This window comes from Gigantopelta aegis, chromosome 9 (assembly GCF_016097555.1).
Source record: "Gigantopelta aegis isolate Gae_Host chromosome 9, Gae_host_genome, whole genome shotgun sequence".
Lineage (NCBI taxonomy): Eukaryota > Metazoa > Mollusca > Gastropoda > Neomphalida > Peltospiridae > Gigantopelta > Gigantopelta aegis.
Window position 1 is genome coordinate 3,850,001 of NC_054707.1, and position 12,743 is coordinate 3,862,743.

At 35.5% G+C, this 12,743-nt stretch overlaps 1 protein-coding gene across 1 annotated transcript in view; it reads right to left on the minus strand.

The window, feature by feature from the left end:
* The window catches only part of LOC121380732 (tyrosine-protein kinase BAZ1B-like), a 43,731-nt gene that overhangs the window by 8,657 nt on the left and 22,331 nt on the right, over positions 1–12,743 (minus strand). Inside the window, exons 17-29 of the mRNA XM_041509690.1 lie at positions 11,471–11,657; positions 10,647–10,713; positions 9,752–9,873; positions 7,841–8,005; positions 6,208–6,268; positions 5,447–5,554; positions 5,057–5,177; positions 4,581–4,747; positions 4,063–4,203; positions 3,386–3,430; positions 1,693–1,868; positions 900–985; positions 92–315 (exon numbers count right to left, since the gene is read on the minus strand). Coding sequence (XP_041365624.1) covers positions 92–315; positions 900–985; positions 1,693–1,868; positions 3,386–3,430; positions 4,063–4,203; positions 4,581–4,747; positions 5,057–5,177; positions 5,447–5,554; positions 6,208–6,268; positions 7,841–8,005; positions 9,752–9,873; positions 10,647–10,713; positions 11,471–11,657 — 1,670 coding nt within the window. The remainder of the gene's footprint in view (positions 1–91; positions 316–899; positions 986–1,692; positions 1,869–3,385; positions 3,431–4,062; positions 4,204–4,580; positions 4,748–5,056; positions 5,178–5,446; positions 5,555–6,207; positions 6,269–7,840; positions 8,006–9,751; positions 9,874–10,646; positions 10,714–11,470; positions 11,658–12,743) is intronic.

A 12,743-nucleotide genomic window follows, 5' to 3' on the forward strand; every position in this document is an offset into this window, starting at 1 on the left:
TCTATTAAACTTTGAGCCAATCTGATTTTAAAAAATCTTGGAAAACACCAATATACACCCATCTTTTAACAAGATCTAACGAGATACTCACTGATAGTTCGGATGGAGCTCGCTTGTTTGTTCGTGAATATGAGAATGATTCTTCAGAGTCTTCATTCGACCTCCGTGACCGCTTGACAGGCGACTTTCGTTTCGTCGTTTTCTTCTGTCGCCGCACTCGCTGAGGCGTAATGTCATCTTCTGTGTTCTCCTTCTCACTCTCATTGTTGGATTCATCACTCGAAGTCTCAGGTACATATTTCGACTTAACCACAGCTGAAAGCGAACACAAATGTACCTCCATGAAAGAAAAAGTTTGTTTAATGACACCATTAGAGCATATTGGTTTATTAATTATTGGCTAACATATATAGCTTACTGAAATGAATACAATCAGGATAAAAACATTTTTTTATTTTAAGACCCGACTATCCAAAGCATAAATATAAAAATATGTTAAAGTAAAGTTTGTTTTGTTTAACACCACCACTAGAGTACCTTACATATTAATCATTGGCTATTGGATGTTAAACATTTGATTATTTCGAGTCTTAGAGAGAAAACCCAATATAATTTTTTATTAGTAGTAAGGGATCCTTTATATGCACCATCCCATAGACAGGATAGCACATACCACAGCATCTGATATATCAGAAGTCGTGCACTGGCTGGATCGAGAAATAGCACATTGGGCCCAATGACTGGGATCGATCCTAGACAGACTGTGCATCAGGTGGTCAAATTCATATGTATACCAAGGATACAAAAATTTTTTTTACATTTAAAATTGATTTACCATCCTGGAGTTAGAATCACACAATCTTTTTCTGATCAAACGTAAGAGAAACAAAGCTACTCACCTCTCCGCTGTGGTCTTTTACCCTTTCTAGATCTGGTTCCTTTTGTTGGACCTCCAGTTTTACAATCAGAGCAAGTCCACACTCCCCTGAAAAACAAAAAGATGTATCACTTTAGAGTTGAATGTCCTTACAGATTCATATCGTTTTACTTTTAACATGCTGAACACACACACACACACACACACACACACACTCAAAATAGGAAGTATAATATGGCCTGCTGTTGTTTATTTTTTTTTAAAGCAGGCCAAAAGAAATATGGCCTGCTAGAAATAAAACATGGTATGGGGTAAGGGTTTGTGACTGTGGAAAATTAGAGCCTGCCTCCGAGATGTTGTTTAGAGCATTATAAAATTAAAATATAACAGAATCACAAACTCCACTTCAGGTAAATAGATGAGAAATGACCTGCAATATTTTGCTATTGTTAGCACGTGATTTTTATTTTACCTGCTAGGTCTAACAAATGGAATGCTTTTCACAGGCCACTTATTCCACTGTCACAAAATAATACGGTCTCATTTGTACACCACAGTGCATAATTAGAAGTTCCATAATGAACTACTGTTAGAGCTTTGTCTTATACTCAAAACTTTAGTCTTGCCTGTACCACCATCAATCCTGCGATCTATATCCTATTTATTACACATAATCAATGTCAATTTAGTCACTGAACTCATCTGACTGTATGTCAATTGTATAACATCAAGGTGTTAGTGGCACGTAACCATATGGGTAATAACAGTCCAGACAAAGTTTTATAATACAGGGGTTGAGATCGTGCAGCACTGACCTGGGTGATCGCCGGAGAGGGGGGTCGTGACAGTCGAGGTGGTAGACCGAGGGGCACGTGTAACAGGCCAACAGTTCCTGGTCCTTGCCACACACCACGCAGTTCTCCTCGTGTTCAATCTTCTCCTGCTCCGGCTCCTCCTCATCCTCCTCCGCCTCAAACAACGCATAGTCATGCTGAACACAAACAACACATTATCAGCTTAAATCATCTTAAAGGAAATAAAATCATTAATATGTTCATTGTTGTTTAACGACACCGCTAAAGTGCATTCATTAATTCATCATCATTGGTTGTAAACAATTTGGAATTGTGACGGATTTAAGAGGAACCCCACGTTTTTATTAGGTCAGGTCATAGGGTTTAATGTGTACATTCAGAGCAAGATGTTGTAGCACACACCTGTCATGGGTGCAGGTGTCGACTTTTGCCTGCTCCTCCGTCCAGGACAGGAATGGGTTTGAGAGGTGGGAGAGGGAACTACCATCGCTTGGCAAGAGTGCAGGACAGCACAAGTAGCCAACCAGGATTGGTAGCGGACAGGGTGTTTTTATTAGCAGCAATAGGTCTCTTATATGTACAGTGCCAGACAAGACTGTACATACCATGGCCTTTGATACACTAGTCGTAGGGCATAGGTTAGGATGTGGGGCAAACAATCTAATCAGAGAATGGGTCCACAAAAAATAACTGTCTAAACTGACAGAACATTTCGATTTCAAAGCAAGGTGGTTTTTTCAAATACAAATTAAAACAAAATCAGGGGGGTTTACTTTTCAAATACAAATCAAAACAAAATCAGGGGGTTTACTTTTCAAATACAAATCAAAACAAAATCAGGCGGTTTACTTTTCAAATACAAATCAAAACAAAATCAGGGGGTTTACTTTTCAAATACAAATCAAAAGAAAGAAATTTTTTATTTAAGATGCACTCAACACATTTTATTTACGGTTATATGGCGTCAGACATATGGTTAAGGACCACAGATTTTGAAAGGAAACCCACTGTCGCCACTACATAGGCTACTCTTTCCGATTAGCAGCAAGGGATCTTTTATTTGCGCTTCCCAAAGGATAGCACAAACCATGGCCTTTGTTGAACCAGTTATGGATCACTGGTCGGTGCAAGTGGTTTACACCTACCCATTGAGTCTTGCGGAGCACTCACTCAGGGTTTGGAGTCGGTATCTGGATTAAAAATCCCATGCCTCGAACCCAGTACCTACCAGCCTGTAGACCGATGGCCTAACGATGACGCCACCGAGGCCAGTAAATACAAATCAAAACAAAATCAGGGGGGTTTACTTTTCAAATACAAATCAAAACAAAACCAGTGGCATTAAAATCCAGTATTCTGAAAAATAATCCGACCTTTTCATCAAGTCACTTCATGTGATATTTATCTATACTTTATTATTATAACAAATATTTAAAGTCCTTTTTGTTAATAATTAAGAGTTTGGCTTGATATGAAATGAAATGGAAAACTGCTCTGGAAACAACAAAAATGTTCTACTAAAACTATTACTAACATTACTGTAGAACTTGATCAATATTAAATTCAAGTGTATCACACAGAATTTATATACACTTATTAAAATTGTATTTACAAAAGCTGTTTCATACAATTTTTGATATTATTCCTCTTTGATAGAAGCCTGCATTAGAACTAAAGCAGTAAACCAACTTACAGATTCTTTGTATCTGGGAGTTCGCACTCGTCGCTGAGAGGCTGGCTACAAATATAAAGAAACAGTTTACATTAACCAACAAAAAACGGTACAACAAAGATGAAATATAATGGTCAGGAAGTCAACAGGAGTATTTGTTCAACAACACCTCTGTATTAATTAAGCTATGGCTATTTGATGTCTATCATATTATTAATTTTAAGCTTGGCCTAGAACAGTGAGATAGCAAACATGCTGGGCTACTCTTCACTGAATATTGCAAGGCAACTTTTGTTTATACTTATCCAAAGACTGCTCATACCACAGCACTGGTGGAGATGAGTCTACCAAGTGCACTGGATGATCCTATGACCTATCAAACCTCAGGTACCAGTTCTTCCAGTGAGCTACATCCCACTTCATTTTAAACAGTAAAACGCCAAGATCCCAGATCTACAGTTAATATTCATTCCTGTTTCTTTATTTTAATAAAATGATATACCATCATATGAAATTCAGTTCTCATTTAAGCCTCTGAAAATAGCGAAAATAAAAGTAAATCATTAGGACATCATTTACATGACGTGTTATGCCAATGTTAAGTTCTAAAAGGCCTGTGCGAAAAAACCCCGCCTGTGAGTAACACCACCACCTGTGTGTAACAAGACCCTGTAGTAACACCACCTGTTGATACGTACAATGCAAGCAGGGCAGAACCAGTCGCCCTTGGGCACGTAGGTCAAGGCTGGTCGGAGACAGTACATGTGGAATGCCTGGTTACACTCATCACATAGCAAGAGGTTATCTTCCCCACTCTTCTTACGGCAGATCTTGCATTTCTGTCAAAACACAAAAACAAAACGATTGGATTGGGTTAACAAAGGGGCAGATCTAACATTTCTGTCAAAATACAAAAACAAAATTAGTCCAAGAAGCAAAAATACTAAGGCTGGGTTAATGGTGTATAAATACTACAATCAGTTCTGAAGTGACTATTAATATCGCTAAATAATTTTTGACATGATGTAAGATATAAAAATAATTTATTCTATAACCTGTTTCTACAGTAACAGTTCCAACCAGCTGCACTATGTACCTAAAAAAAAAAAAATCAATTTTTATTTGTTTTAATTAAGTGGTTACTACAGACAAAGGTTTTTCTTTAATCATAGTTACTTAAACGTCAATAAAATGTGTACAAACTGTTGTAACTTACGGCATTCTCTGCTGACTTTTCCCACTTGATACACGAGTCAAACATCCCGAGGAGTACGTGGAGGCGGGACAGAGTCTGACAGCTGTCAATCGCGTCTCGCCACTGGGCGATCCGTGACGACGCCTTCTTGTCATCTTCATCATCCTCATCACCATACACTTCCTCATCTGAATTACAGTAACAGTAGTTGGATAAACACACCCATAATTCATAACTGCGTAGCCGACAATTCTTAATATAATTGTGATAAAATGATGGTGACTAATAAAAACTGTCAATAATACCATCTGACAAATTTTTTAATTACGAGAATGTAAACTCTAGGCAGGTAAATTTTATTACTTATCAGCAGAAATCTGCAATTGAAGCACTTTTCAACATGTAAAATCATTTCAGCTAAATGCTAAGAAAATGTTTATCCTAATGTACACTTAACAGTTCCATCAACAAAGTTGTTTATTTTAAAAACCACCAACCTTTGACATTATCCTCAGTATTGTGGATAATGGTCGTCTGTGCCTTCGGCACTTTTGGCTTCATAAAACCTTTAAGGAACTTTTCAAGAACATGAGCCTGCACGTCCTTCAAACATGATCCCTAAAAGAAAAACATTTGCACAAAATAAGATTAAAATACTGACTGCATCGTAAAAGAGTGGCAAGTTAACTATTGTGACCACACCCCATATTATTATAAAAACAGATCAGAACTGACACTATGTTTAATCTGTTAATATTTTTAACTGTTAAAATCTCAGACACATCTGTGACTGTGTTCTGGACCCCTGCACTTTCATCATCGATTTAAAAACAAGTGTGTAAGTAACTATAAAACTTCATTAACTCATGGACCGTTCAACTACTTACGAGTTCGGAGATATCCTTGGTGGAGAGAATCTTTTCTTCCCATTTAGCAAAGTCAGGCACTCCCCCTAGTCCACCATTTCGTAATCGCAACTCAGTGTCCAGTAATTCCTAAAATTAAATGTGTTGATAAAATATTAAACTTTGCAAGTCATAAAACTATTATATCAGTAAACAAAAGTAGTAGGCATGAACATTAATAGTAGCTTGTTTACTGACGAGAAATTAACACTTCATCGTGAAAATCAACTGAAAATGGTGGAACCATAGAGGGTCTACTTCATTTGCAATAATTAACTCATTAAGAAATGGAAGGTGAATAGTTAAAAATTCATAAGCACAAGCCACTAAAGGAGGTCAAGAACTGGAAAAAACGTTGGATAAGAAGATTTGAGGCACTACACCATTACTATCAAAATAAAGTAAAATGTTTGTGTATTTTATTTTTTGGGGTGTTTTTTTGAGGGTTGAGGTTTGATTAAAATTTAACCGAGTACATTATATGGTGTTTATATCTTTAGAAGCATGGAGCTAAATGCATAGCCTCAAGCTCTGGTTCATTTGCTAAAACCTAATTGGTAGTGTATGACCCATATTTATGGTTCATGATCAAAGGGAGACAACTCATTATTTCTTTCCCCAGCAAAAGGAACTATTGTTAGCAGACCTAAAAACATGAAAAATATTTGACAAATTGAGAAGAGCCAGCTAGTTATTTAATCCAGAACATAAATTTCATTTTATTTGACCAAAAAAAATCTCACCTTTCTGAATCCTGCCAACATTTCCACCTCCCCATCTGAATCTCTTAGCTCCAAGTTTGTTCTGAAAAATCAAGATTTTTTGTTTAGAATAACGTTGGTATAGAAACAATGCTTTTCTGGACAATTCCAAAAATAAAAATAATAACAATTTTAAGACTGTATCTATTATAACACATAGGTTATTAATATAAATGACTGTCAACTAAACAGGCAAAATTTAAACAAATTAATCTACACCAAAAACAGTCTCATTAGACCTTAATTACCATTTTAATGTTTAAATCTCAGACAGCTGCGTATCCTTCCCCATACGGATTCTGCCACATGCAGACGTCTGGAGTTGACAGTCCACATCTATGACTGTGTTCTGGACCCCTGCACTTTCATCATCGATTCAAACAGTCCACACTAGCAAATTATGCTAAGCAATGAAACCTCAGACACCTTCCCCCAATGCCTTGAAAATTAAAGTCTCATGGCCAAACTGGCTGTGCCTTATTTTCCATCTTAGTAACTGGTAACCACACTCGAACTTGATCCCCGAAAGCCTTTTTATCTCAAAAATACAAAACTTTTCACTCAGTTATTTTGAATGGGTTCTGTTGTCTTATATCAACACACTCGTTAAGTTTGCCTTGTTGCCCTGTCTTCTTGGCCACAATGCACCTTCATAATCTCCATCGGTCTAGGCCAAATAGCCGTGCCTTAAAATTTGCAAAATTAGAGGCCTACATCGTATGTGTAATATAAAAATAATATCAAGACATCTGCACAGTTTAAAAAGTTACACTACAAATCTGATTAGGAGTGTAATTTTTTAGACTAATTTACATGACTGCATCTGTCTAATATTTGTTTCCAGCGGAAAATTTCAGAAGCTAAGATTGCTCCCACTTCACAAATTGAATCTTGAGCCTTGCATAGTGTTTAAAATACAGACACAACATCTTAACCTTTAGACTACTGGATTAATTTCTGTCAAAAAATATGTAGAGTGGGTAAAGTTTATAATTTTTATTCACATAAATTCACTTAAATGTTTTATAAATACATGAAATAAAGTTTATATTTGAATGGTAAGTATTATTTTCACGGATTTTTCAAATTTTTATTACATTTTAGATAAGTTAATATTGATTAAAATTAGGCAAAAAATAGAAAAAGTTTACTTTACTTTCGGGCATTTGTGACCAGCTGTCCAGTATTCTCGATAACAGTGGTTTTCTGAGCAAAATTATATTTAAAAAATCAACTACGATTTATATCCCAATATTTGGTGATTTTCGTTGTTGGTAAAACGATCAAATTTATTATCACAATCTACTGTCATAATCAGCTATCAATCCTGAAAATGACCGCGATGTGCTACCATTGTTGACTAGCAAAAATACTTGCCGAAAACAATTTTTTGAACTCAAAATTTCAAGGTATTTTCCACTGAAAAAATACTAATCAAAAGCCACTATTTTGTTAAGAAATCTTTTTTCCTTTTAAAATATTTCCCTTTCCGGTGAGTGCCATGTGCAAAACAGTATACAGTGTACAGTATGTTGACTGGCACAACGTCTGGCGAGATATCTTGCCTCGCCTACAGTAGTCAGAAGATTAAGTAACGTGCACTGAAGATACTTGCCGTTGTGCCTGAATGATGTTTTTGCTGATGTTGTCATAGTTTTTCTTCACTTCCTGCCGCAGCGCACTCTCCCGGGCACCCTGGGGATGAAGACTGCTCATCAGTTTCTCCAAGTCTTTCACAGAGTCGAACGTGAACCACAGGTTCTGGCCGGCGTGAGGGGTTCTGAAAAACACAAATCTTATAATAAAAGCAGAAAACTACATGTAACATATTCTAATCATTTTTAATAGCCATGCCATGCCATTTTAATCACATTAAAAACACGAGGGTTGCTATTCTAATCATTATTAATAGCCTATTTGGGTTGCTATTTCAGATCTAATCATTATTTTGCGAAAAAAAAAAAAAAATAATAGCCTTGTTTGCTATTCTAATCATTATTAATAGCCTTGGTTGCTATTCTAATCATTATTAATAGCCTTGGTTGCTATTCTAATCATTATTAATAGCCTTGGTTGCTATTCTAATCATTATTAATAGCCTTGGTTGCTATTCTAATCTAAAGCCTTGGTTGCTATTCTAATCATTATTAATAGCCTTGGTTGCTATTCTAATCATTATTAATAGCCTTGGTTGCTATTCTAATCATTATTAATAGCCTTGGTTGCTATTCTAATCATTATTAATAGCCTTGGTTGCTATTCTAATCATTATTAATAGCCTTGGTTGCTATTCTAATCATTATTAATAGCCTTGGTTGCTATTCTAATCATTATTAATAGCCTTGGTTGCTATAATCTAAATCTATTCTAATCATTATTAATAGCCTTGGTTGCTATTCTAATCATTATTAATAGCCTTGGTTGCTATTCTAATCATTATTAATAGCCTTGGTTGCTATTCTAATCATTATTAATAGCTGTGGTTGCTATTCTAATCATTATTAATAGCCTTGGTTGCTATTCTAATCATTATTAATAGCCTTGGTTGCTATTCTAATCATTATTAATAGCCTTGGTTGCTATTCTAATCATTATTAATAGCCTTGGTTGCTATTCTAATCATTATTAATAGCCTTGGTTGCTATTCTAATCATTATTAATAGCCTTGGTTGCTATTCTAATCATTATTAATAGCCTTGGTTGCTATTCTAATCATTATTAATAGCCTTGGTTGCTATTCTAATCATTATTAATAGCCTTGGTTGCTATTCTAATCATTATTAATAGCCTTGGTTGCTATTCTAATCATTATTAATAGCCTTGGTTGCTATTCTAATCATTATTAATAGCCTTGGTTGCTATTCTAATCATTATTAATAGCCTTGGTTGCTATTCTAATCATTATTAATAGCCTTGGTTGCTATTCTAATCATTATTAATAGCCTTGGTTGCTATTCTAATCATTATTAATAGCCTTGGTTGCTATTCTAATCATTATTAATAGCCTTGGTTGCTATTCTAATCATTATTAATAGCCTTGGTTGCTATTCTAATCATTATTAATAGCCTTGGTTGCTATTCTAATCATTATTAATAGCCTTGGTTGCCTTGGTTGCTATTCTAATCATTATTAATAGCCTTGGTTGCTATTCTAATCATTATTAATAGCCTTGGTTGCTATTCTAATCATTATTAATAGCCTTGGTTGCTATTCTAATCATTACTAATAGCTGTGGTTGCTATTCTAATCATTATTAATAGCCTTGGTTGCTTATTATAAAATCTTCAGTCTCATAAAATGGAACTGAACCAGGGTTAATATGCAGTAGCAGCAGCATTTGCCAATTGTGAATCTTAAAAATAACTGGCTTTTCTTTTTTAATTTTGTGAAATAATTTCATGCAATTGATTAAACAAGACTATAAAAGCTGCTTCATGTACTCACAACAAAACGGAATTGTGGTGTGGTGTCAAATGAACAAGAAACTAATACAATGTGTAACATTTTTAAGTAAGTTGTAGGTTTCCCCTACCTTTCTCTATGAAGAGACCCGGCGTGCAGCTGTTGAAGATCCAATACCGACAGTGATTTCGGTCTGTACCGATTGGACTCGTTCTCAGAACTTTCTTTGCCAGAGTAATACCAGTCTGAAACAGTCACGTAAGAAGTCAAACAATTTATGAATGTAAGCAGGACAAATTTTCTATTCCAAATGGAATTGAGGTGTTCTTAAACATCTAACATACCATAATTTTCTATTTTCTCAAGTAGCATAGGACCATTACATCATTTTTGTATCCTTTAAATCATGTTTTTTTACACAGGAAAAGTAAAATATGTTCAGTTTACAACTTTTTCTAATATTAAATACATTATAAAACATATTTTGATGGAAAAATTATTTGGAACCTGAATGACAAACTATAAAAAACCCAAAAAAACTTCTAACAATTTGTTTTCAAATCAATTAAATATGAATTTGTTTAACTATTACTAAGATGTTTAATAAATAGATCTCCAACGTAACACATAAGGACCCGGGTATACGTCCTTAATAAATAGATCTCCAACGTAACACGTAAGGACCCGGGTATACGTCCTTAATAAATAGATCTCCAACGTAACACGTAAGGACCCGGGTATACGTCCTTAATAAATAGATCTCCAACGTAACACGTAAGGACCCGGGTATACGTCCTTAATAAATAGATCTCCAACGTAACACGTAAGGACCCGGGTATACGTCCTTAATAAATAGATCTCCAACGTAACACGTAAGGACCCGGGTATACCTCCTTAATAAATAGATCTCCAACGTAACACATAAGGACCCGGGTATACGTCCTTGAAACGAATGTGCTCTCCTCTACTAAGAGACATTCAAGGTCCAAGTCAAATAAATAATAACTTATAAAAGTACCTTAAATTGTTCATCAAACTTTTCTTTCTCTTTCAGCTTTCTTTCTTCTTCATACTCTTTTTCTAAACTAAAACAAATAAAAACAATTCACAGAACACAACTAAGAAACAATAGTTTCAACTAAAAATACAAACAAAACTCGCATTTAATTAACATGGTTGGTTAGAGATTTTCAAACAAGTTACCACTATTCACTGCTGACAGAATTGCAAGCCACAATAGTATACACAAACCAATGTTCCGTTCGTGTGTCGATTATGCAACTGTATTCAAACATTAAAATTTGCAAACTTAGGAGAACCAGAATTTTATTAATGTATTCCAAAACTTCAAATTAAAGAATAGCAACTCACTGCAAAATATATTTTGAATACCACTGTAGTACACATCATCATAGTACAAGTATATTAAAATTAGTAACACGCCATTTACGTAAATACAATTCATATAATCAAACAACTGATTACCTAGGTGAAAACCATGTTAACGGACTTCGGCTTACCTCCTGTAATCAACCGTCTGGTGGAATGCCCGTATTTCATATGTGTCATACTTAAAATAGTTTAAATCCATAGATAACATATTAAATAATTTAGACAGTGAGAGGGGTGGGTGAGATTTCTTTATTAAGCAGTAAGCAGAGAATTTTGTTAAATAATTTAGACAATCGCAGGGCTAGTTAAAATTTTTTTTTTAAATTATGCAATAAGCAGTGAATTTCTCAAATATTACACCATTTTATGATTCTGGCGGAATCGTAAAAAAAAATAATCTCTGTACATATAATTTAAACTAAAGTCATCGTTTTAAAATTTGACACTTACATTAGTCTTCTTTCTTTTTCTTTCTTCTCCCTTTCCACAGCGGCCTGTGCAACCATCATGCGACGTCTCTTTACAACAGACGCCAAGTTATCCCCTTCCACTTCACTATCTACGGAGGTGTTCGTCGTTCCTTCTCCCGTTGTCGAGTTGGAATTTTGAATACCATAGAAACTGGTCAGAGTTAACCCTACAGAAAAATATGAGGTTGAAAAATGTAGGTTTAAAGTTACATATTTGTTCATGTTGGAAACTTGGGTCAGTGATGACATTTACTGGTTGTAAAGATGGATGGATAAGAGTTAATGGTGTGAAAACTAAAGTTGGGAATGAAGGGTTCAAATTTAAAGGACCAACAGAGCCTAATTCACAAAGCTCTCTTCAGCAAGTGTTTTTGCATTGCGAGAAAGAAAAAAAGAAAGAAATGTTTTATTTAACGACACACTCAACACATTTTATTTACGGTTATATGGCATCAGACATATGGTTAAGGACCACACAGATTTTGAGAGGAAACCTGCTGTCGCCACTACATGGGCTACTCTTCAGATTAGCAGCAAGGGATCTTTTATTTGCACTTTCCACAGGCAGGATAGCACAAACCATGGCCTTTGTTGAACCACTTATGGATCACTGGTCGGTGTAAGTGGTTTACACCTACCCATTGAGCCTTGTGGAGCACTCACTCAGGGTTTGGAGTCGGTATGTGGATTAAAAATCCCATGCCTCGACTGGGATCTGAACCCAGTACCTACCAGCCTGTAGACCGATGGCCTAACCACGACGCCCACCGAGGCCGGTGCTACATTGTGAGAAGTGCTTGCCTGATGTATGGTTAATTACAATACACGTGTTAAAATCTCAGACAGCTGCGTGTCCTTCCCCAGACGGATTCTGCCACATGCAGACGTCTGGAGTCGACAGTCCACATCTGTGACTGTGTTCTGGACCCCTGCACTTTCATCATTGATTTAAAAACAAGTGGGGTGGGAAACAGCCCAGTGGTAAAGTGCTCGCTTGATGCACAGTTGGTATGCAGGCATAAAAAACAAAAACAAATATTTGCATAAACCATTTATGGATTATGCCAAATTATAATTTTTTTAAATAACCCATTTCATTTTTACGTAACCCGTCATGACCATGTAAATGATGTCATAAATTAAATGCACAAATGGAAAATGGATTTCTCAAAACTATACTTATACGAGCAAATTTCATCTACATGTAAAAAATGACTAAATGTTTGACATTCAATAGTTGATGATTGATTTAC